The following is a 23,045-nucleotide window of genomic DNA, read 5'->3' as shown; positions in this document are numbered from 1 at the left end:
GATGAATTACATACTGTCAAGTCAAGAGTGTTTTCAAAAAGATGATCACTTGCTGCCTACACTTAGCCCACCAAAAATATCAGCCTTTCTGCTAAAAGTAACAAGGAAGTTCCATCTAAAGCCTAAGTAGATGAGTGAGAAAATGAAATATTTGCAAAGTACCTTGCTCCTTCTACTGTGGGTGGGGAGTGGGGAAAAGCCCCTGCCATATAAGGAGGAATGTGTCCCCCCCCCATAATTCCAGTTGTGAAAGAACACTTTTTTTTTTTTACTGGGCAAAATGTCGAGCATCCTGAGAATACTATGGGTTTGTTATGTTTGCAAAGTTAGGCTTGAAAATGCATGGACAAACACTGAATTAAATCTCAAAGCGTGTGGGGGTATGAGGGAGACATGGTGTGGGCTAGCAAGACTTCTGATTGTTCAGGTGTAGGGCTTCATACCTTCTCATTACTCCTCAACAGTTTTCCTGACAAGACTTGGAGCACTTCCAGACATAAACCTTAAACTGAATGTGGTTTTTCACACATAGGTTCCTTCATGAACAAACACTTTGGGCTTTTATTTGAGATAGATAGGTCTGGTCTATGTCCCTTTTGCATGTTTTAATCCATAATTCCATTCCACACTTACATTAATTTGCAATTTTTTTAAAAAAAAATCCTCTCAAACAATGTATTTTAATATGTATTTTAAGATTTTAAAAGTGCTAAGATATACATTTGTATCCTGCTCTTCCTTCAAGGAGTTCAGGGAACTTCTTCCCATGTAACTGAGGAACAGCCTCAGCATTATATAAGAGTTCAGGCTTGTATAAAGATTTTTAAAACATGGAGAAAAGCAGACTTGCTTAGTAATGAGATCCACAGGACTGCAGATTCTAAAGTGGACTCATGATCCTATCCAGGTCATGATCCAGACTGAATCAAGTGAGTTCACTTTGGAATCTGCATTTTGCAGATTCCTCTTCCATGACTAGGGAGGGATAGAGCTAATGGAAAAGCAGGGTTTCAAGTGATATGCCATGGACTCATTACATTTTGGTAAAGTGCAGCAAAAGCCTGCCATGGTGGGATATGTTAATATATCACCAACAGCATAAGAATGTTAAATGCGTTAACAGCAGAATAAATGGGTGAGAATGGGAAAAAATCATGGCATCAGCGAGCACATGCTGGATTACATCCCTAGTATGTAACTTTTCAGGAACTTTCCACAAAATGTCCCACATTTATAAGTGTGGAATGTGCAAAAGCTTCTCTAAGAAATATTGCTAGTTTTATCGAAAACTCCTTTGGCTTCCTTTGTGATTCCTCACATGTTTTGCCTGAATCCTATATCTAAACTGGAACAATGTTGTAATGTGTTTTAAAAAATAGTTTTATATTGTTTAAAAATTTTAAATTGTGTTTTAAATTGTTTTTAAAAAGATATGTTTTAAATTGTATTTGTTTTAATGTTTTTAGTTACTGTAAACCGCCCAGAGAGCTTCGGCTATGGGGCAGTATATAAGTACAATAAATAAATAAATAAATAATAAATCCAATGAAAACTTTTAAGTACAGATATAATAGGTTTGCCAAATCACTAGCATCAATTGATCAGAATCACACTGTGACTCCCAAAAAAGGTAAATACATCTAACAAAGACTCTACACTTGAAGGTAAGTTCCTGGCTAAGCCTGATTTGTAAATGCTTGGGAAATTTCCCCCCCATAACTGGGTGCGACACCACTAGTTGCCTTTAATCTGAAAAATGCAGGAAGGTCAGCCTCTCTGTTGGCTAGCAGAGAGTTGTCTACATAGCGTTACATGGATCTTTGCATTTTGTTTTGTTTTGTTTTAGGAATGGTAGTGTTGTGACACAGGACAGGGAGGAGGACTCTGACTTTGAGGACTTGACTGAGGGTTTGAGGGAGGAGGGCTTGTAGAGTCCCCAACGTCCCACTCTCACTGTGGAAGTGCAGAGAGAGCTGTCAGAGGTCACTGCTGAGCATGCCTCCTTCTCCAGTGGCGCAGGAACCACCTGACCAACTGGTAGATTCCCAGCTGGGTGCCCAGCAGATTTTCACGCCTGCCCAGGCTACCAGCCCCTCTCAGTCAGAAGGGGAAGTCGAGGTCCAGCCCCTCTCCCCCTGCTCTTGCAGAATCCAGAGGCACGAAGAGCAACGGCGGCGGTTTGAAGGAGCAAACGTTTGTGAGCGAAAGAAAAACCTATTTAAGTGGGTGGTGACAAGGAGGGGGTGCTGAGTCAATGTATGTGACCGGAGAGCTTAGTCAGCGCCAGTCAGGGAAATAGTTCCTAGAAAGTGTAGTTAGTTGAATGAATCGAGAGGCTTTTAAGATTGATGTAACTTTAATAAAAAGGGAAAACCTTGCTGAACCTTGTGCATCTGCATTCTTCGGCTCCGAATGAGACAGGTTGGGCCTCCAATCTGATTAGGATAAAGGCCCGGGTTCAGAGGATTAACCCTTTCCTTCCTGACCATGATCCCAACAAAAGTCCCTGCTATTTATCTAGGGCTGGAAGCTGCTATGTAAATTGATATCAGCAATTGGCTGCTTCTCTTCTGGGACAAAATCAGCTTCCAGTGGAAGTGATTTAAACAGGACCATGGCAGCCAGGGAAAAAGTTCAACAGGGAAAGAGTTACAGTCTACACCCTGCTCTCCCCCTCCAATAGCTGCTATTTAAAACACCAAACACAGAAACATGAAAAAAATTATCATGTATTAAATGTAGCCTGTAGTTTGGCCCTTAGGTGCTACTCTCTCAGCAACATTAATCACAAATATTTCTAGGATCATCACTGGAACTCCTCTGTCCCCCCTTGGGGCTTCTTGATGAGGATTCTTCCATACCTATTTGCTCCCTGGGGATTGTTCTACTCTAACTAAATGCTGACTACCTGTAATTTTTTTTTTAAAAATGTTCCTGTACCACATTGTTTGACCCTCTAGAGCAATGGTTGCTCAGTACTCCTAGTATATAATTTCCCTCCAGGATAAGGAGCCATAGACAGGTTGACCATAGATGTAGGGCTCATCCAGATGACTGCAAAATGTGTGACACGCCCACTATGTGTGTTCATTATTTTTTGGTCGTCCAAATGACGTCTTGCGCGGTTACGCATTTTCGCGGGTTAAATCCGCTCCTTGCAATACCGGCAAAAATGCGATTTGCTGTTTAAAATCGGGAATTATCCGCTGTGCCTTCAGGAGATAGGATGCAATCCCGCAGACTTTACAGCTGATGGGCGGTTCTTGGGCGTTTCCCCTTGCCCCTTGTCCTCATTCCAGCCAATCACATATCTGCACTTTTGCGCATGTGCGAGAATAAGCCTGGGAAAACTGAACCAATCATCGCAATGGTGGGGTGTTGGGGGGGGTCTGCAACTACTGCGCAGATGCATTTTATTTTTTGCCAGCCTGCAAACTGGGCGGCCGCTCTGGGTGAGATCTCCAATGCACAGCAAGCGAGAAAGGGGGGGATGGTCGGTTTCAGCCTGCTTCCGGAAAGCTTTGTCAATTTCATTGTACTTGCTGGGGGTTTTGCTTCAAATCAGAAAAGCATACATTTGTTTAAGTGTAATATCACAAATACAAACTTAGAAAAGGGCTTCTGGTCGGTTTCAAGCCTGCTCCAGAAAGCTTTGTCAATTTCATTCTCCTGGGAAGGAAAGGGAGAAGGAGGGGGGGGTGACAGGTTTCTTGCTTTTTTGGAGAAATAAGTGCAATTGCCAGCGTGTATCTCCTTAAATATCAATAAAGGCAGAAAAGCATACATTTGTTTAAGTGTAATATCACAAATACAAACTTAGAAAAGGGCTTCTGGTCGGTTTCCAGCCTGCTCTGGAAAGCTTTATCAATTTCATTCTCTGTGGGAAGGAAAGGGAGAAGAAGGGTGACACGTTTCTTGCTTTTTTGGAGAAATAAGTGCAATTGCCAGCGTGTGTATCTCCTTAAATATCAGTAAAGACAGAAAAGCATACATTCATTTAAGCATAATATCACAAATACAAACAAGGCAGGCGTGAAACCGACCAGCAGCCTTTCCTTCCGAGGCGAGAACACCTTTACAGCCATATTGTGCTTGGTTGCAAAGGGAGAGAGGAGCATACGTAATTTTTTTGCTGACCAATTGGTTGATATCAATTGGTTGATAGGGGGAGGTTTTAGAGGTGGAGCTTGGAAAAAGCGAAAAGAATGTAGGGGTCTTACCGCTGCATGTGCGGGTGCAAAAAAGCGTTTTTTTTAATTGGGAAAGAGTGAACTAAAAGACTATCAGATGACAAACTGAATATGGAAACTGTGGATTATCCCGCTCCGTTTGGATAAGCCCGTAGTGTCTGCCTTCCAATGTTACAGCCAAAGGATCCTTCTCGCCACCATATCTGCCAGCAGAGACTGAGCTGCAAACTGAGTTGCATCTAGTGTAGCATCCGCCACATATGCTTCCACCCTGGAAATCTTCAGAAGGGACTTGTGAACTAGATCTAAGTCCTGGTTGAGGATGTCAGTCAGGTCATCCAACCAAACAAGGGCCAAACAGGTGAAGATTGAAACAGAACAGGAAGCTTGAATTGTCAAAACTGCAGCTTCATGTGCCCTGGATAGGGCAAAGTCCAGGCGCCTCTCATTGGGATTCCTGAGCTGAGAATCTCCATCTCTGGAGAGGTTCTTGGCCACAAGAGCAGAGATTGGATAGTCAATGGCTGGAATTTTCAGTAGTTCTGGGTAAATGCTGGGTCTAGATTGTAAAACTTATTAGCAAGAGACACAGACTTTTTATATTGCAATGGTATATCCCATTCTGCCTTAGTGATAGTTTTAAATGGTCCAGGGACAGGAATAGACTTAACAGAGGATTTAGGGTCAGGTAATCCAATCGTTCCCTTAGATTGAGCTGGAGATGGCTCAGTGGCACTGGAACCAAGGCCAGGAGTTGCCAAAACCCTGGATAAAAGGGATGCAAAATAAGACTCATGAAAGAGGCGATGAGAGAATTTGTTCCTCTGTCAGGGAGCTTTCACTCCATTCTCCTTCTTTCAACTCAGGAGTAAGGAATGGGTCTAATGGATCTAACTCACCAGCTGGGATATTGTGCTGGTAAGAGAGTGCAGGTTCTCCAGCATTATCAATATGGAGAGCAAATGGATTAGGGGAGACTGTAGTAACAGAACTCCCCCTGGGGGAGCAGCTTGTCTGCAGGAGGGGTTCTTGGATGAGACAGGTCTTGCATAGTAGGTCTGTCACTGGAGGTGGATGGGACAGCCTGGTCAGATACATAAGCAGAATTATTATGAGCAGAAGCAGTAGTTTGCACAGGTGCTTTTATTTCACTGGCCAGTTCTCCCAATACAGCATCTGTTTAAGTATATCTGCAGTCAGGGAGAAGCCAAGTTGAAGAGGGATAGATCCCTGGTTGAGGGAGTACCCCTGACCTTGCTAGGACAGGCTGACAGACTACTGGTAGGGTATGACAGGAGACTGAGTAAACCCCACAAAATCCTCCTCCTCGCAAGAGTGAGGGGATAATACATCCCTTAGCATTTCATTATTCCCCAAGTCCCCTTGATATTTAAAAATGTCTCCATGTTCTTCCCTGTCCTTATTTATGAGGGAGTGCATTGCAGCCTGAGCCCCAGAGGGGTGGCTGGAAGCACTGGTTTGAAGACAATTACATGCCTTCTTGACTGCCTGCTCAGCATCTCCCTTAGACTGTGAGTTTAAATGGTGACATTGTTGCTTGGCTTTGTGGTTGACAGGCTCAGCAGAACTGTGTGAGGATACCAGGGAAGGTCAGTCAGGAGACATGAAGGCTTTGTAATTATGGCACGAAAGTGCAGCTGAGCAGCCTGTAGCGAGTACAACACACATGTCTGAGAAGCAGATGCAGTGGACTAATGGCTCTTTGAGGCTACTGAGGTAAAAAATGCAGACCTCTAAAAAAACCCACCAACCTTCCCTCCCCAAAGTGGTAAACAAAGCGGGGTGGTGGTGGAAAGAGGACAGAAGGGAAAAGGGAGAACAATTTTTTTTAAGTGGGGAAAAACGAAGGGCAGACGGGGTGGGGGGGAACTAACAGTCCCGGAGAGTCCTAAGCAGAATAAGAGAAAAAAGAAGAAGAAAGCGGTGTAAAATACAATATAAAATAATTAAAGCCTGAGGAAAGAAGGGAGCTGGAAGAAATGTGACCACTTCGAGAGAGGCAGGAAAGTGAACTGAAGGAGTGCATTATGGGAGCTGCCTACTTCCTTTGAAGTTGTCCTTCCTGCCTGCGACCACAAGGTGGCACCAAAACACAAGCTGATGAATTTCTTCCAGCAACACAAGAAAATGAGGTAACATTGGAGGAGCATTGCAGAACAACTAATAAAGTGGAAGGATGTGTGGATGGTACAGTATAAACCCACCACTAATGCATCAATGATGCATTATTGCATCAATGTTGTGTTGCAGAATACACCTGCAAAAAACACCAGTCTGGAGGAGCCTCAACAAATTTATTATAGCATAAGGGCTTGAGACCTCAAAAACGTATACCATAATAAATTTGTCTTTAAGTTGCCACAAGACTCTGACGTTTTAGCTCTAACACTTCCACCACAAGTGTGTCTATGTGTGTATTAGAAATGTGATAGAATTCAGTCCAATTCAGATTTGGTACCGAATTTTCCATTAATTTGCTTATCCTCTATCATTGTGGGTTTGATTTTTATGTAGCGATTTTCATGTCTATTTTCAAACCATTTTTTAAAAAAAAATTCCGCCTCTAAAATATTGATATTAAGTATGATCACATTTTCTTTCATTTATTGACATTCCCTTTCAAAATATTGGTATTTCTTTTCAAAATATTGATATTTCCTTTCAAAACTATCAATATAAATATCCATCGTTTTTGCAAGGAAAAAACAGATTGGTAAAACAGTGGCTAGCAGACAAAGAAAGAACTTGAATTGATACCGGCCTGTTAGATTGACAGAATGTTTTCGAACTGGCACTGGCCAACAGATCCCACCCCTAGTGTATATGAGAGGTGAGGAGATGACAAGAATAACCCTGTCCCAGCTGTTCTTCCCATCTCATCATATTACCACCATTTACCTACCTCATGGGAGTTTGAGATATTTTCTAGGTGTTCACAGTCTCTATAAAACATCTGCAGAAGGTGGATCTTCTCCAGCCATTCCTTCTTCTCTGCCCACTTCTGGTACACATTGTCCTTCTCTTTCAACAGTGCTTGCAATGTTTCTTGGATCTAAGAAAGCAACAGAAAACATCCATTTGATTGCTGTAAACCGCCCAGAGCACTTCGGCTATGGGGCGGTATACAAGTGCAATAAATAAATAATAAACCAGGGGGATGAGTGATGCTTTGTATGTGATGCACTTGGCTATTATCAGAGATGCCAGTACGGCTCAGTGTTTTGGCAAATTATTTTTTGCCTGTTTTCACCAATGAAGATCCGGATGCACTTTAGTGACCTGCTCTTTCTCCAAGGAGCACTCTGCCATGCTAAATCTTTTTGTTTTCCCTGCTACACACATGCATATGGTAGGGCTGCAACTTATAGAAAATCAGGTGAGCAGTGTGTCTTGATGATGAGGCTAGTTATGTATTTCCAGGGATGTAGAAATATGTCAATTTTGGTCCTCTCTCATTTTTACAGTCTTAAATTCAGTTCTCCACATTTCTGCAGCAATTTGCAATTCTTTTTTTGAAAGAAGTCCTCAAACACAATTGTTGTATGTAGTCTTGAGGAATGTAGACATCTTTGCAAGCACTTTTCCATAACATAATGCATTTTTGTATGTTATTTTCGTGAATATATTCATTGTTATGCACACCTTCCCCTTATATATGCATTCTTGTAAACTTGGCTAGAGTACTTCATTGCAACATTTGGAGAAGTGTGGCTATGTTTTGGTTCTCATATTGTTTTGGAAAGTGCAAGCTGATAGATTCGGTTACATGTGAACTGAATAAAATTTCACCACCATCCCTACATACTTCTTTTGTTGCTGTTTTCTGTTCCACCAGCAGCTCTTGTCCCAGCTGTAGCACCCGTTCATACATGTCATCACGAGCGTCAATCTCTGCCAACAGTTGCTGGTGCTGAGTCAGCTTCAGACCGCTAGTAGATACGTTTTGAATTTTCTCCTCAAACATAATTTCTCTCATAATCTCAGATGCCCAGGAAGAATAGTCTCTCACCTTAAAATGGAGACAACAATAAAAGATGAAGGTCAAGGATTATGGATTGTATCTCACTAATTCATACCCAGCACAGAGCAGACCCATTGAAGTCAATGGACTTAAATCCATTGATTTCAGTGGATCTACTACAAAGTTTGATTTAGTTAGATTCATCCCTTATGGGCTCGGGCTGGCAATGTTATATTAATGCATAGCTGTGCCTCTTCAGTTGAAAATTAACTGACAGTAATAGAAAAGAAAACCTAATAAAAAAGAAAGCCACCCTGGGCTCCTGCTGGGAGGAAGGGTGGGATATAAATAAATAAATAATAGTTTGCCAGGATTTCTTTTTATTCAGTTTACTTTGTTTAGAAAGATTTATAAACCGCTTAATAGAAGAGCTCTCTTAAGATTTTAAAGCTATTATGTTTCAGAGCTGAATAACATTACAAATAAAAAACAATATTAAAATAGCTTTATGTTCTGTTTTGTGGAATAATAGTTAACCAAATATAACCAGATTTTTTGTTGTGTTACAAAAGTACCTTTGAAAACCATTCTGTGATATGTGAAAGTACCAGATGTGTCATCCTAAGAAGGCATTCAAGTTCCTATTCAGGTCTGATATATACTGGGTGACCTTGAAAACACCCTCCCTCTCTCCCTCCCTCAGCCTAGCCTACCTTACAGGGTTGTAGTGAGAATAACGCACTACTCTGAGGTCCTTGAAGAAAGGGCAGGATACTAAACTAACCTCTAAGCTGGATTACTGTAATGTGCTCTATGTGGGGTTGCCCTTGTTGGTCTGGAAGGTGTAGCTGGTGTAAAATGCGGCGGTGAGACTGCTCACTCAGGAGGGTATGGCTAACATGTCACCTGGCTGCTGAAAGAACTGCACTGGCTGCCCATTTGCTACCGGGCCAAGTTCAAGGTTCTAGTTTTGGTGTACAAAGCCCTATACAGCTTGGGACCAGGATACCTGAAAGACTGTCTTATATACCCAGTTGATCACTGCGCTCTGCAGGTGAGGGCCTCCTGCAGATACCATTTTATCAGGAGGTCTGTTCTGCACAACATAGGAAACGGACCTTTAGTGTGGCGGCACCTACCCTTAAATATTAGACAGGCACAATCTCTGTTATCTTTTCGGCGCCTATTGAAGACCTTCCTCTTTCAACAAGCCTTTTAAGTTGAGACCTTATCCCAGTCTGCGTCTGTGTTGGAATTGCTTTTTAATATGTTTGTAAACCTTTTTAAAAAAAATGTTTTTAACTTTTTTCTTATTAAAGATGTCTTCAAAGCTTTTTAAAAAATGTTTTTAAAGATGATTTGTTTTAATGTATTTTAAAGTCTGTTTTTATGTGGTGTAGTGGTTAAGGTGTTGGACTATGACCTGGGAGACCAGGGTTCGAATCCCCACATAGCCATGAAGCTCACTGGGTGACCTTGGGCCAGTCACTGCCTCTCAGCCTCATGAAAACCGTATTCATAGGGTCGCCATAAGTCAGAATTGACTTGAAGGCAGTACTACTACATTAGTGCTTTTGTTTGCCGCCCTGGGCTCCTGCTGGGAGGAAGGGCGGGATATAAATCAAATAATAAACTAACTATCTAACTAACTATCTAACAAATAAAGAATAAAAATCTGGTAACTCACTTGAATGAAAAGATTAGGAACACAAGTTGTATACTAATTGAAAAATGCCCTCATTCAAGTGAAAAGAAAATCCCTTATACATGCTGGAGTTCTGTGAGTTCATCAAAGGATCACAAGAGATTAATGAATCAGAGCAATAGATTTCCATATGCAGATGTATTCACTATTAGAAGCTATTGCAGACAGCTAACCTTCCATGGCTGATAATGCGATTAATCATTGGACCTCTCTCACTGAACTGCAGTCATGGAAAAAAAATGTGTGGCGTGGGTGGGTGGGGATGTGGAAATAACAGAACAAAGGCTGGCATCAGCTCCTAGGGCCAGGGGGCCCACCGTCGATGACTGCTCTGGACCCCCATTAAAAAAAAATCTGACCATATGCTCTGAGCAGCACTGTGCAGCTAGCTCTAGCTGCCGAATTACTTTCCCATAATGACCCCGGACCCAGCAATAAGCCTTCCAGGCCTGCTTGTAGTGCCAATCAGAGAATTATTGCCTCTTGCTGCCATGTAAGCTGGGGGAGGAGAGGAGACTAGCTGACAGTGTGGGGGGGAACCCTCCAGTGGTCATGCTAAGGCCTCCCCTCAAGCCTAGTGGCAGTTCTGACACAGAATGAATTGTCTGTGATAGAGAGAGTGGTGGTGAGGCAATGTAGGAAAGACCCCCAAAAGGAAAGTGGTTGAAGGAAGGGACAAGAAAAGGAGCTAAATAACCAGGAACTTGAGGGTAGAACAGATGAAGACAAATGGGAGTGAGGAAAAGAGGGACAAAGGAGACACACAAATGAGGAAAGGCAGGGAGAAGGAGAACAAAGAACTGCGGAAAGATCTCAGACAGGTTCCTGAGGAAGATGTAAAATAACTGCAATCCTTATGTCACAATGCCCCTAGAAACCACATTTGATAAGAGACATTCCCACAGGCTGCACTTTGAGCAGTTTCTTTGATATTTCCAATGTTAACGATGGTGGCAATATCTTGTTGTTGTTATGTGCCTTCAAGTCGATTACGACTTATGGCAACCCTATGAATCAGCAACCTCCAAGAACATCTGTCATGAACCACCCTGTTCAGATCTTGTAAGTTCAGGTCTGCGGCTTCCTTTATGGAATCAATCCATCTCTTGTTTGGCCTTCCTCTTTTTCTACTCCCTGCTGTTTTTCCCAGCATTATTGTCTTTTCTAGTGAATTATGTCTTCTTATGATGTGTCCAAAGTATGATAACCTCAGTTTCATCATTTTAGCTTCTAGTGACAGTTCTGGTTTAATTTGTTCTAACACCCAATTATTTGTCTTTTTCGCAGTCCATGGTATGCGCAAAGCTCTCTTCCACCACCACATTTCAAATGAGTTTATTTTTCTCTTATCCACCTTTTTCACTGTCCAACTTTCACATCCATACATAGAGATCGGGAATACCATGGTCTGAATGATCCTGACTTTGGTGTTCAGTGATACATCTTTGCATTTGAGGACCTTTTCTAGTTCTCTCACAGCTGCTCTCCCCAGTCCTAGCCTTCTTCTGATTTCTTGACTATTGTCTCCATTTTGGTTAATGACTGTGCCGAGGTATTGATAATCCTTGACAAATTCAATGTCCTCGTTGTCAACTGTAAAGTTACATAAATCTTCTGCTGTCATTAATTTAGTCTTCTTGATGTTCAGCTGTAGTCCTGTTTTTGTGCTTTCCTCTTTAACTTTCATCAGCATTCTTTTCAAATCATTACTGGTTTCTGCTAAGAGTATGGGTATCGTCTGCATATCTTAAATTATTGATGTTTCTCCCTCCAATTTTCATACCTCCTTCATCTTGGTCCAATCCCACTTTCCGTATGATATGTTCTGCGTACAGATTAAACAAGCAGGCTGATAAAATACAACCCTGTCTCACACCCTTTCCGATGAGGAACCAATTGGTTTTTCCATATTCTGTCCTTACAGTAGCCTCTTGTCCAGAGTAGGTTGCGCATCAGGACAATAAGATGCTGTGGCACTCCCATTTCTTTTAAAGCATTCCATAGTTTTTCATGATCTACACAGTCAAAGGCTTTGCTGTAGTCTATAAAGTACAGGGTGATTTTCTTCTGAAATTCCTTACTCCGTTCCATTATCCAATGTATGTTTGCGATATGATCTCTGGTGCCTCTTCCCTTTCTAAATCCAGCTTGGACGTCTGGCATTTCTCGCTCCATATATGGTAAGATCCTTTGTTGTAGAATCTTGAGCATTACTTTACTTGCATGGGATATTAAGGCAATAGTTCGGTAATTACTGCATTCTCTGGGATCCCCTTTCTTTGGAAGTGGGATATATACTGAACGCTTCCAGTCTGTGGGCCATTGTTTAGTTTTCCATATTTCTTGACAAATTTTTGTCAAAATTTGGACAGATCCAGTCTCCGTAGCTTGTAGCAACTCTATTGGTATGCCGTCTATTCCTGGTGATTTGTTTCTTCCAAGAATTCTAAGAACAGCTTTCACCTCACATTCTAAAATTTCTGGTTCTTCATCATATGGTTCCTCCGTGAATGAATCTGTCATCCTGGCATCTCTTTTAGAGTTCTTCAGTGTATTGCTTCCATCTTCCTTTTATTTAATCTCGGTCAGTCAGTGTGTTCCCCTGTTGATTATTCAACATCCCTACTCTTGGTTTAAATTTCCCTTTCATTTCTCTAATCTTTTGGAATAGGGCTCTTGTTCTTCCCATTTTGTTGTCCTTTTCTATTTCCATACAATAAGTATTGTAATAGTTTTCTTTGTCCCTACGTACTAGTCATTGTATAGTTGCATTTAGGGTTCTGACCGTGTTTCTATCTCCTTTTCCTTTTGCTTTCCTTCTCTCTTTAACCATTTTAAGAGTTTCTTCAGTCATCCATTGAGGTCTTTCTCTCTTTTTAACAAGAGGTATTGTCTTTTTGCATTCTTCCCTGATAATGTCTCTGACTTCAGTCCATAGTTCTTCTGGTTCTCTGTCAACTAAGTTTAAAGCCTCAAACCTGTTCTTTATTTGATCTTTATATTCTTCTGGGATGTTATTTAAATTGTATTTTGGCATTATGATTGCTTTGTTGTTCTTCTTTAGCTTTACTCTGATTTTCGATACGATCAGTTCATGATCTGTACTGCAGTCTGCTCCTGGTCTTGTTTTTGCAGAAAGTATGGAACTTCTCCATCTTCTGTTTCCAATTATATAATCAATTTGATTCCTATATTGACCATCTGGTGATGTCCACGTGTACAGTCGTCTTTTTGGTTGCTCAAAAAATGTGTTGGCAAGAAACAAATCATTGGCTTCACAGAATTCAATAAGTCTTCCTCCTGCTTCATTTCTGTCACCTAAGCCCCATTTCCCCACAATTCCTAATTCTTCTCTGTTCCCTACTTTTGCATTCCAATATAGCTGGCAATATAGCTTATTTCAACAATGGAGTGTTTAACTCATTGTGGTAAATCTAGTTGCTGACATCTTGCACTACAAAAGGTTCAAGAAACCAAACTTCCTAGCCATGGAAACTGTTCTCCTCTAGAAAAGCACAAGTTGTGGGGAGTGCAATTCTGCTAGAGAGAAAGATGCCGGGAACAGACATCCCTTTCTCCTCATGAAACTTTTGTGGTCACTATTTTGTTCAAACTATGCTCTTGAAGTTTTTCCAAAGCTGGAACTAGGAATGAGTTTCCCTACAGTTCCTGCAGATGGATTAACATCAGTGTTCAGAAATGTCATGATGTGTTTTTCAGTAGAACACCCCACCCCCCGTAGACCACATACAAACAGCTTATCTTTGGGTTTTTATGGTGATATTCTGGGATTTTCTGTTTACCATTATGGAAAGAAACAATACAGTTTTCTTTCTGATGCACTGAAAGTTTGTAGAAGATGACTTTCTCATCATGAATGCATGTATGCAAGTGTGTGTGCATGTGAATGAGTATGTAAATGGCTCTGCTCACTACTAGCTCTAGCCATGCCCACTGGCATTTGAACTTTGGTCGGCCACCCACCACTGGATGTGGCCCTCAGTGGCAAAAAGATTGCCTACCCCTGCTTTAGAGCATTATTAATATAAACATGTACAAGCCTCATCATCTTCTCTGCCAACTAAGTAGCCTTTACATCTTTCCTAATGCATGAATATACAGTATATACACCCATTAAATTTGTACAGTTAGTTCTTTGATTCTGAAACAGAAAAAAGATGGGACTTAAAATTTTTAAATATTGCAATGCTCACTTGTGTCTGAAAGCGGTATAGTCTGCAGGTTTGTTCCAGCTGCTCTCTGCATTGTTCCACTTTACATCTCAAGGTCTCCCAGTTCTCCACCACGGCCTGCTGCTTTGCTTGTATTTCCTCTGCTTGACTTTCAGAGCACCGGCAGAGCACGCCATCTGCTGTATCAATCAGTTCTTGCAGCTGAAAAAGAGTAAGGAGAATGCCATAGCACACATACAGGAAGGAAGAGCACAGTGGAGTGAGATACTCAGCCTTTTGAAAGAACTAACCTAACGTCACATCTATCAAATCACTTTGTGAAGAACTGGGTAACTTTATTGGGCACCAGCAGTGACAGGTGGTGTCTACTAAACCTCATAGCAGACACTCTCTTCAGGTTTCAGCTTACATGACAAATATTAGAACTCAAAATATGTTACAACTGGACAGCAAGCTGGGATTAGGCAGAATGTTCTCAGCTGACCTGGTCAGACATTGCTGGGGGCCAATTGTATCCACCAACCACCAGACTGCCTAATATTGACCATTTATGCTAGGCTTGTCGTTGCTGCACAGGCAGCAGGCAGGCAGCATCAAAGAAGAGAAACAGCGGAAACAGCCACTACCACGACCTTCTTCATTGCCACCATTCCTGCTGGCCATCTGTCCAGCAGCAGGTTTGCCAGCCCAGGTGCTGCTGCTGCCACTACCCAGCCTACTCACCTTCCTTCCCTGGGAGGAACAGTAGCAGCAGCAAGTGGGCTAGTGAAATCACTGCTGGATAGATGATGGGCTTGTGGCAGAGAGGAAGAGGCTGGAAGGGGAGCAGTGACTGCTGCAGTTGCTGCTTCTCCTTCCTCATGATGTCCAGCCTCCTCACTACTCACCCTTCTCCCTCTGGTTGGCAAGGAGGAGGATGAGAAGCAAGGGACATACACCATGCACTACCATCAGAGGAAGGGATCAGTGATCCCATACTTCACCTTTTAAGGGGGACCACTGCTTAAGGGTCCTCGGAAACCTTGTGCAGGCATTGATGTGGACTTCTGTTGTGGATACACCCCTGCATATTTCACCTTTAATACTAGTTGATAGGACATAAATCACGATGTACTGTAAAGCTCAGAGGGGAAATCCCTCCACCCACAGACTTAAAAGAAATGTGAAGCTCTTCCATACTATGAGACACCAGTACTGGATTTGGTTTCCAAACTGCCATCTGTGAAAAGAGAACTGAATGCATCTTACCTGCTGCTCATTCCCAGACAGTTCATGCTCAAGGGTTGCATGTTTCCGCAGCTGGGACTGTACACTGCTCAGGTCTCTTCCAATGTCATCAGGAATGGCCTTTGATTTATCCTAAAATAGAATATGAAGATTGCTGTTAATGGGTCTGGCTTGATTACTTGAAATAAAGTCTAAAGAAGAAGGTATATTATTATTGAAGTCCCAACTACAACAGTTCTTTTATGAATCACTTCCTATGAAGCATCTCAAAGTGATTTCACAATACAATAAAAACATAACAATTGCATACATAAAAACAGTTTCAAATGTAATACAGATACTGACTGGGATAGCAGGCTTGTTGAAAGAGGAAAGTCTTCAACAGGCGCCAAAAAGACACAGGAACAGCACCTGTCTGATACGTAACAGGAGGGAGTTCCAAAGGGTGCCATCAAACCAAAGGCCTGATTCCTACATCGTACAGAATAGACCTCTTGATGAGATTATATCTGCAAGAGGCCCTCTTCTGCTGAGTGCAGTGATTGGCTGAGTATATAAGGGATGAGACCATATTTTCAGTATCCTGATCCCAAGCTGTGTACAGAAACTCAAGGTCAAACTAGATGTGACAGAGCAGCCTGGTTTGTTTAGGCACATATTGGTTCCATTCATATATAATATAGAGACTGGGGAGGGGTATCTATTTTGGCATAAAAGGGAAGACAGTTGAAGGGAGCTAAACCCTGCCCACCTCACCTCATGGTATTCTGTTGCACAAAACACTTTGTTCCCCAGCCCCAACTCCAGTGTTGGAAGTGAACCAGGCTGAGTGAGGTGAGACAGGGGAAGAGAGTTTCGTCCCCTCATCCAGGCAAACCAACCACCAAGCTTTATATGTTTTTAAACCTTCTTTTTTATATAAAAAAACAATGTTTTTAACCTTTTTTAAAAAGATGTTTTGAAAGCTTTTTTTAAAAAATGTTGTTAAATATGTTTTGCTTTAATGTATTTTAAACTCTGTTTTTATGATGTTCTGAAGTGTTTTTAGTGTTTTTGTTTGCTGCCCTGGGCTCCTGCTGGGAGGCATGGCGGGATATAAATCAAATAATAAATAAATAAATAGTATAGGTTTTAATTTTTTTATGGTAAGTATGTAGTTTTTTAACGATACTGTAATTTTACGTTTTATTGTTGTTAGCCATCTAGGGTGTTGAGTGTTGAAAGGCAGGAATAACAACAACAACAACAACAACAACAACAACAGCAGCAAACTCCCCTTCACATCTAATGTAATCCTCAAAGGACTCAGTAAGGGCCTTTCCTTATTTACATTTTATAGTGCTGCAGTTGCTGTTTGAGCTGATATTTTTTAGTGAATTTGGAGCTTACAGTCCACAACTTTGGTCAACTGTAGCTGTACATGGAAGAGTAAGTGCAGTTTTTCTCATCTGCACCAGTGGTTGGTTGTGTTAAGTTTGAGAAGAGCTCTCAAACTATGTCCAGTCTGAGAAGAGTAAGGGTCATGCCCCTTATGGAGCATCCCATTCTTGTGTTCTGCTAGCCAGTAAATGTTGGATGTGCTCAGGGTACCTTTTTTTGGGGGGGGAGCTATACAACACCTGGTATTCCAGAATTCTAATCCTGTGGGAGATTAGGAGAATAGAAGAAAGGAGCGATTTGTGTCTGCCTGAGTGATGGTGAACCTGGTTATGGTGCTTAAATTTTATCTGCAGCAAATGATTGCTGTCATGGGAAATTATGTTGACACAATATTGGTATGTGTATGAACAACTGAGAAGGAAACAGTGGTTTCTCAGTCTAACGCAAAGCCTGACAGAAATCATGATTAAAAATCATAGGGCAATGCCCACCAACCCCTAACTCCTCCACACAGAAAGCGAGACAATGCTCAAATACATTCCACACAAATGAAAACATTGAGGATCCATTCTGGATCTTTCACAAATGTCAAATCTTTTTTGCAGTAGAAGAAAAAGCAGTTTTATGAGTATATTATTTTGGGATAGCAGCTGACCAATGATTACATCATTGGAAGTATGCCAACATATCAGAAACAACAGCAACTATACCACTATACAAAGTAAGTGTGGAAAGGCCCTACAATAGTCAGAAACAAAACATTCAATCCATGTATTTTCCAATATGATCTTAACCTCAATGTGGATGAGGGCTTCTGTCAGGTCTTGCAAACACTTGTGTATTGACTCAGCATCTTGTAATTTTTCACCTTGAAACTTTAAAATCTCCAGCAACTCCTCCCAATTGTTCCTGATGATAGAAACAGTTAAAAATGTGAAAGGGAAACAGTACTCTTTCTAGTTGTTTAGGCACCCTCATACAAAACATATTAAGACATCTTAAAATATTTTCTGAACCCCGTCTCAAGGTTTAGCATAAGTGATTAAACAGACAGATTGTGAGCTGTAACGCAGGGACTGGAACCTGATCTGGATTGTGAGCCAGGTCCTTATCCACATACTCATGCTGTTAAAATCCTATCCTAGGGGAGAAGGTTAGTTCCCTATGCACACATCTCCAAAGAGTCATCTCTGTGGGTAGACAGAGAATAGGCAACTCTGGCAACTGAGGAGTATTTCACAAGTTATTGATAAATCAGAGGGACCATCTCATTTTTCACATGAATAAGCAATAATGTCAGCTCTGTGTGTCATGGAAACCATAACAAAGACAATTTCAGAAACAGTCACATTGTCTTTCTTACAAGTTATTTAATTAATAATGACCTGGCTGTGGCTATTTCATATTTCCCTGCTTTCCCCCTAGATTCTTTTCTTCTGGGAAGAAAAGGTCAAGATGATAGAAGGTCTCTTCTTACCGCAATTGTTTCTGCTTCTTCCGAATCTCCCTGGATTCAAAATGGCCATGATCCAACATATCCTCTGCTAGCTGATGACAAGCGGCAACCCTCTTGGCAACAACTTCCATCTGGTGTTGGAGCGTTTCATATTTGGCACAAAGATACTTTCAAAGAAAATGAGTGGGTAGGCAGAAGAAATGAACACAATTCAGTGGCACATATATCGCAGTAATTAACTCTTAAAAACCTGGCCTATGGTATATGGAGGCCAGTTTGAAATTTTTTGGTGTGGTGATGGACTACAATGTTCCAAACATTCTCTGTTGCTCTAACGTTTCATTCTAGGCAGGCAATAGTCTAGCTCAGCTTTACTCTCTCCCAATTTTATGTCTTATCCAACGATGAAAGTGCATATTATAAGGAGCTTTAATTGATAGACATCTGTTCCATGGGGACTAGAGTGTTGGTTTTGACCTTCAGAGCTTGGGACTGGGATACCTTAAAGACCACCTGTCCCACATGTGACTGCTTGTAAACAAAGGCACTTCCTTCAGCCCCCCCCCAATTTAAAGTGTGACAAGTGGGTATAGGGGAAAGGAGGTAAATCAACTGTAAAATCCTGGCTATAAAATGCTCTCCCTAGGAAGGCTCGCCTGATACCTACCTTGATATAATTTTGGTGTCAGGCAAATACTATTTTTCCATATTTTTTTATTCTTTGTACACTGCTTTTATACTGCTGGTGTTTATTTTTAATTTGGCTGTTCTTTTATATTGTGTTGATTGAATATTCTTGTTTTAATGTTTTTGTTTTAAGTTGTTTTATTTTTTGAGATATTAGCTCATTGTAACCCCCCCCCCCGGTGATCCTGTGGAAAGGTGGAATATAATATAAACAAAGTAGCTGTTACTTCTCAGCCTGGGTTAAATCGCCCATCCCCAAATTACCAATGCTTGTTGGGAAACAATATCAGCTTTCCTGGAGTCTTGTACAGTTTAGCTACTAATCTCCTAATCAACCTGGTTAATGATCACCCTTAAAACTTATTTCAGCCAGGCTTACCGTTCCTACTTTTCTGAGTGGATTCTCTGGACATGTGAGTCCTTGAAATTATCTCATCACTTCTTCATTGACATCTTACAAAGCATTTGGGATAATGACAAGTCAGCCACAGCAGTTTGATCACTTCTGCAATGCCCCTTAAGCCTACTAGATGCCTAAATTGTCAACCTGCTAAAGCTAACAGAATTAATTCATCTCTCTGATATTATACATTATCCTCTTTATAAAGGCACATCAGCACCTTAACACATAACAGCTTGGCATCCCAAGATTGTTCCATCCCAAGATATTGTTTTTGCAAAACTTTGTTAAGCATGATGCAACTGTATTATGCATTTTAATGTATTCTGTATGTCATATATGTAGAAAACATACCAGAACATGTTCATAATTGGTCCCATAGCCATCAGAACTGATCACTTGCTTCTGTTGACTGATCCAGTCCTCTAGATCCTCATATTCCCTCAGGAAATCATGCAGTGCAAGAGTCCCCTCCAGCTTTTTCCTCCTTTTTGGAGAAACAGACAATAGTACTAGTGCTGTCAGGGAAGGACTTTGGGGCAAAAGTCCAGGGCCCCACTTAGCAGAATGAGCAGGAGGGCCCTGCCTGAAGTAAATGAATTAAGTGAGCCATCAAAAAGGGTTTAGGGGAACTTGTAAGATGATTAAGTCCAGAGTCTAAAATTACTTGAAGATTATACAAAATTCAGTTGAGATATGCACATTCTCCAAGGCCTGTTGGGGATTATTTATTTATTTATTTATTTATTTATTTTATTTCATTTTTAAACCGCCCATAGCGAATAGCTCTCTGGGCGGTGTACAAAAGATTAAAAGTACAGAAATACAAAATATCACAATAAATAAACTGAAACAAAGAGATTTAAAATTGTAACATTAAACGCATTAAAATGCCTGGGAGCATAGCCAGGTCTTAACCTGGCGCCGAAAAGATAGAAGCATCGGCGCCAGGCGTATTTCTTCGGGGAGGCTATTCCACAATTCGGGGGCCACTACAGAAAAGGCCCTAGATCGAGTAACTGTCCTCCAGGCTTCCTGATGGGTTGGTACCCGGAGGAGGGCCTTAGACGCTGAGCGAAGTGACCGGGTCGGTTCATAGCGGGAGAGGCGTTCCACAAGATACTGCTGTCCCACGCCGTGTAAGGCTTTATAGGTCAAAACCAGCACCTTGAATCTGGCTCGGAAGCAAATAGGTAGCCAGTGCAAACGGGCCAGAACAGGTGTTATATGCGCTGACCGGCTGGTCCTCGTCAGCAGTCTGGCTGCTGCGTTTTGCACTAGCTGAAGCTTCTGAACTGTCTTCAAGGGCAGCCCTACGTAGAGCGCATTACAGTAATCCAACCTAGAAGTTACCAGAGCATGAACAACTGAGGCGAGGTCATCCCTGTCCAGATAGGGGCATAGCTGGGCTACCAACCGAAGGTGGTAGAATGCATTCCTTGCCACCGTGGCCACTTGCGCCTCCAGAGACAAGGAAGGATCGAAAAGAACCCCAAGACTACGAACCTGTTCCTTCAAGGGGAGTGTAACCCCATCTAGAACAATATATCTGTATATATTGACTGGGAAATGTGCACAATTCCCTCTTCATGAACAGATTTCATCTACTGTAGTCCCAAGTGAGGTGTCCAGTGCAACGTGTCCTGAAACTTCTTGGGATTGGTTTCAGTTGATGCAGCCTGATGATGAAGACAAGGTGCTTGCGATGATGCAGCCAGCATTGTTGCGGGAGTGATTTTAGCTGCCTTGAAAGAGGTGGTGATCTGACCACTCCTGAAAAAGCCCACCCTGGACCCATTGGTTTGTGACAACTACCGACCGGTTGCAAATACCCCCTTCTTAGGGAAGGTGATTGAGAGGGTTGTGGCACAACAATTGCAAGTACTCTTGGATGAAACAGATTCTCTTGACCCATCCCAGTCTGGGTTCAGGCCTGGTTATGGGACTGAATCAGCCTTGGTCGCCCTGATGGATGACTATCAGGAGAAGGACAGGGGGAGTGTGACCCTGTTATTCTTACTTGATCTCTCAGCGACTTTTGATACCATTGACCATGGTATCCTTCTGGGCCGAATTGGTGAGATGGGTATTGGAGGAACTGTTTTACAGTGGTTCCGATCCTATCTCCAAGATTGTTGTCAGAGAATAGCATTGGATGACTGTCTTTCGGCCCCCTGGCAGTTGTGCTGTGGGGTGCCACAGAGTACCATCTTGTCCCCCATGCTGTTTAACATCTATATGAAGCCCTTGGGAGCGGTCATCAGGAGATTTGGGATGAGGTGTCAGCAGTATGCTGACGATACCCAGCTCTATTTCTCTGTAACATCTGAATCGGGAGAGGCCGTGCAAGCCCTGGACTGTTGCCTGGACTCGGTGGTGGGCTGGATGAGGGCCAATCAACTGACTCTAAATCCTAGCAAGACAGAGGCACTGTGGGTTGGTGGTTCCCAAGTTTGGAAAATTGGTCAGTTGTCTGCTTTTTATAGGGCCGTACTCCCTCTGAAAGAGCGGGTTTGTAGCCTAGGGGTGCTCCTGGATCCATCTTTGTTGCTAGAGGCCCAGATGACCTCAGTGGCTAGGAGTGCCTTTTACCAGCTTTGGCTGGTAAGACAGCTGCAGCCATTTCTGGACCTGGCTAGCCTGATCACTGTTGTCCATGGAATGATAACCTCCAGGTTGGATTACTGTAATGCACTCAATGTGGGGCTGCCCTTGAGGTTAGTCTAGAAGTTGCTGCTGGTGCAAAATGAGGCAGCAAGACTACTCACTGGGAATAGTCAACATGTCACCTCGCTGCTGAAAGAACCGCACTGGCTACCTATTAGCTACCGGGCTAAGTTTAAGGTTCTGGTTTTGGTATACAAAGCCCTGTACAGCTTTGGACCAGGATACTTGAAAGACCATTTTACCCCTTATATACCCGGTCGATCACTACACTCTGCAGGTGAGGGCCTCCTGCAGATACCATCTTATCAGGAGGACTGTTCCGCACAACACAGGAAGTGGACCTTTAGTGCAGTGGCACCTACCCATTGGAATTCCCTTCCCTTAAATATTAGACAGGCACCATCTTTGTTATCTTTTCAGCAACCTTCTGAAGACCTTCCTCTTTTAACAAGCCTTTTAAGTAGAGTTCTTATCCCGGTCTGCATCTGTGTTGGAATTGCTTTTTAAAAATATGTTTTTAAAGGTTGTTTCTTTTAATATATTTTGAAGTCTGTTTTATGATGTTTTAGAGTGTTTTAGTTTGCCACTATGGGGTCTTACTGGGAGGAGGGGTGGGATATATATATATATATCCCACCCTTACATGCATACATACATATAGTGGTCTGTATCCAATGAAGTCCCATTAGCACAAGGACTTCCACTTGTGCAACAGGATTTCCTCTCCCTGTGCCCCCCGCCCCAATCTGTTCTGGGGATTCTGGATAGTGCAACACCTCTCTCTGGAGATTTAATGTGGAGTAGTACATCTGCTGCCTTCTACAAGTGCTTGATATTTGCTATTTGCTCTGCTTGCCTGTTTGGAAAAGACAGCAAATAAGTCCCCAGTATTTTCTAATACAGTGATTCTCAAACGGTGCACCCAGGCACACTGGTGCGCCCTAAGAGGTGGCTAGGTGTGCCTCAAATATTATGAAAGTATATTTTAAAAATGAGAAGAAACCCGTTTGTATAGGGTAAGTAATAGTTTTCTATATATTTTTATTCATAGTTTAAAATATATTAATATATTTTTAATTTTGTACACAAAGTGCGCCAGAAAATTTTTATATGTTTTACAGTGCGCCACGAAACAAAAAAGTTTGAGAATCACTGCTC

General features: G+C 42.0%; 1 protein-coding gene across 1 annotated transcript in view; it reads right to left on the bottom strand.

Moving 5' to 3' along the window:
- Positions 1–23,045, bottom strand: part of SPTBN5 (spectrin beta, non-erythrocytic 5) — a 194,296-nt gene that overhangs the window by 97,295 nt on the left and 73,956 nt on the right. The window contains exons 28-34 of the mRNA XM_061611348.1: positions 19,575–19,707; positions 18,155–18,300; positions 17,472–17,586; positions 15,319–15,429; positions 14,092–14,271; positions 8,017–8,220; positions 7,114–7,263 (exon numbers count right to left, since the gene is read on the bottom strand). Of these exons, the coding sequence (XP_061467332.1) occupies positions 7,114–7,263; positions 8,017–8,220; positions 14,092–14,271; positions 15,319–15,429; positions 17,472–17,586; positions 18,155–18,300; positions 19,575–19,707 (1,039 nt within the window). The remainder of the gene's footprint in view (positions 1–7,113; positions 7,264–8,016; positions 8,221–14,091; positions 14,272–15,318; positions 15,430–17,471; positions 17,587–18,154; positions 18,301–19,574; positions 19,708–23,045) is intronic.

Source organism: Rhineura floridana, chromosome 2 (assembly GCF_030035675.1).
Source record: "Rhineura floridana isolate rRhiFlo1 chromosome 2, rRhiFlo1.hap2, whole genome shotgun sequence".
Classification (NCBI taxonomy): Eukaryota; Metazoa; Chordata; class Lepidosauria; order Squamata; family Rhineuridae; genus Rhineura; species Rhineura floridana.
Note: the sequence above shows the minus strand (reverse complement) of the source record. Positions and strands in the feature narration are given on the sequence as shown.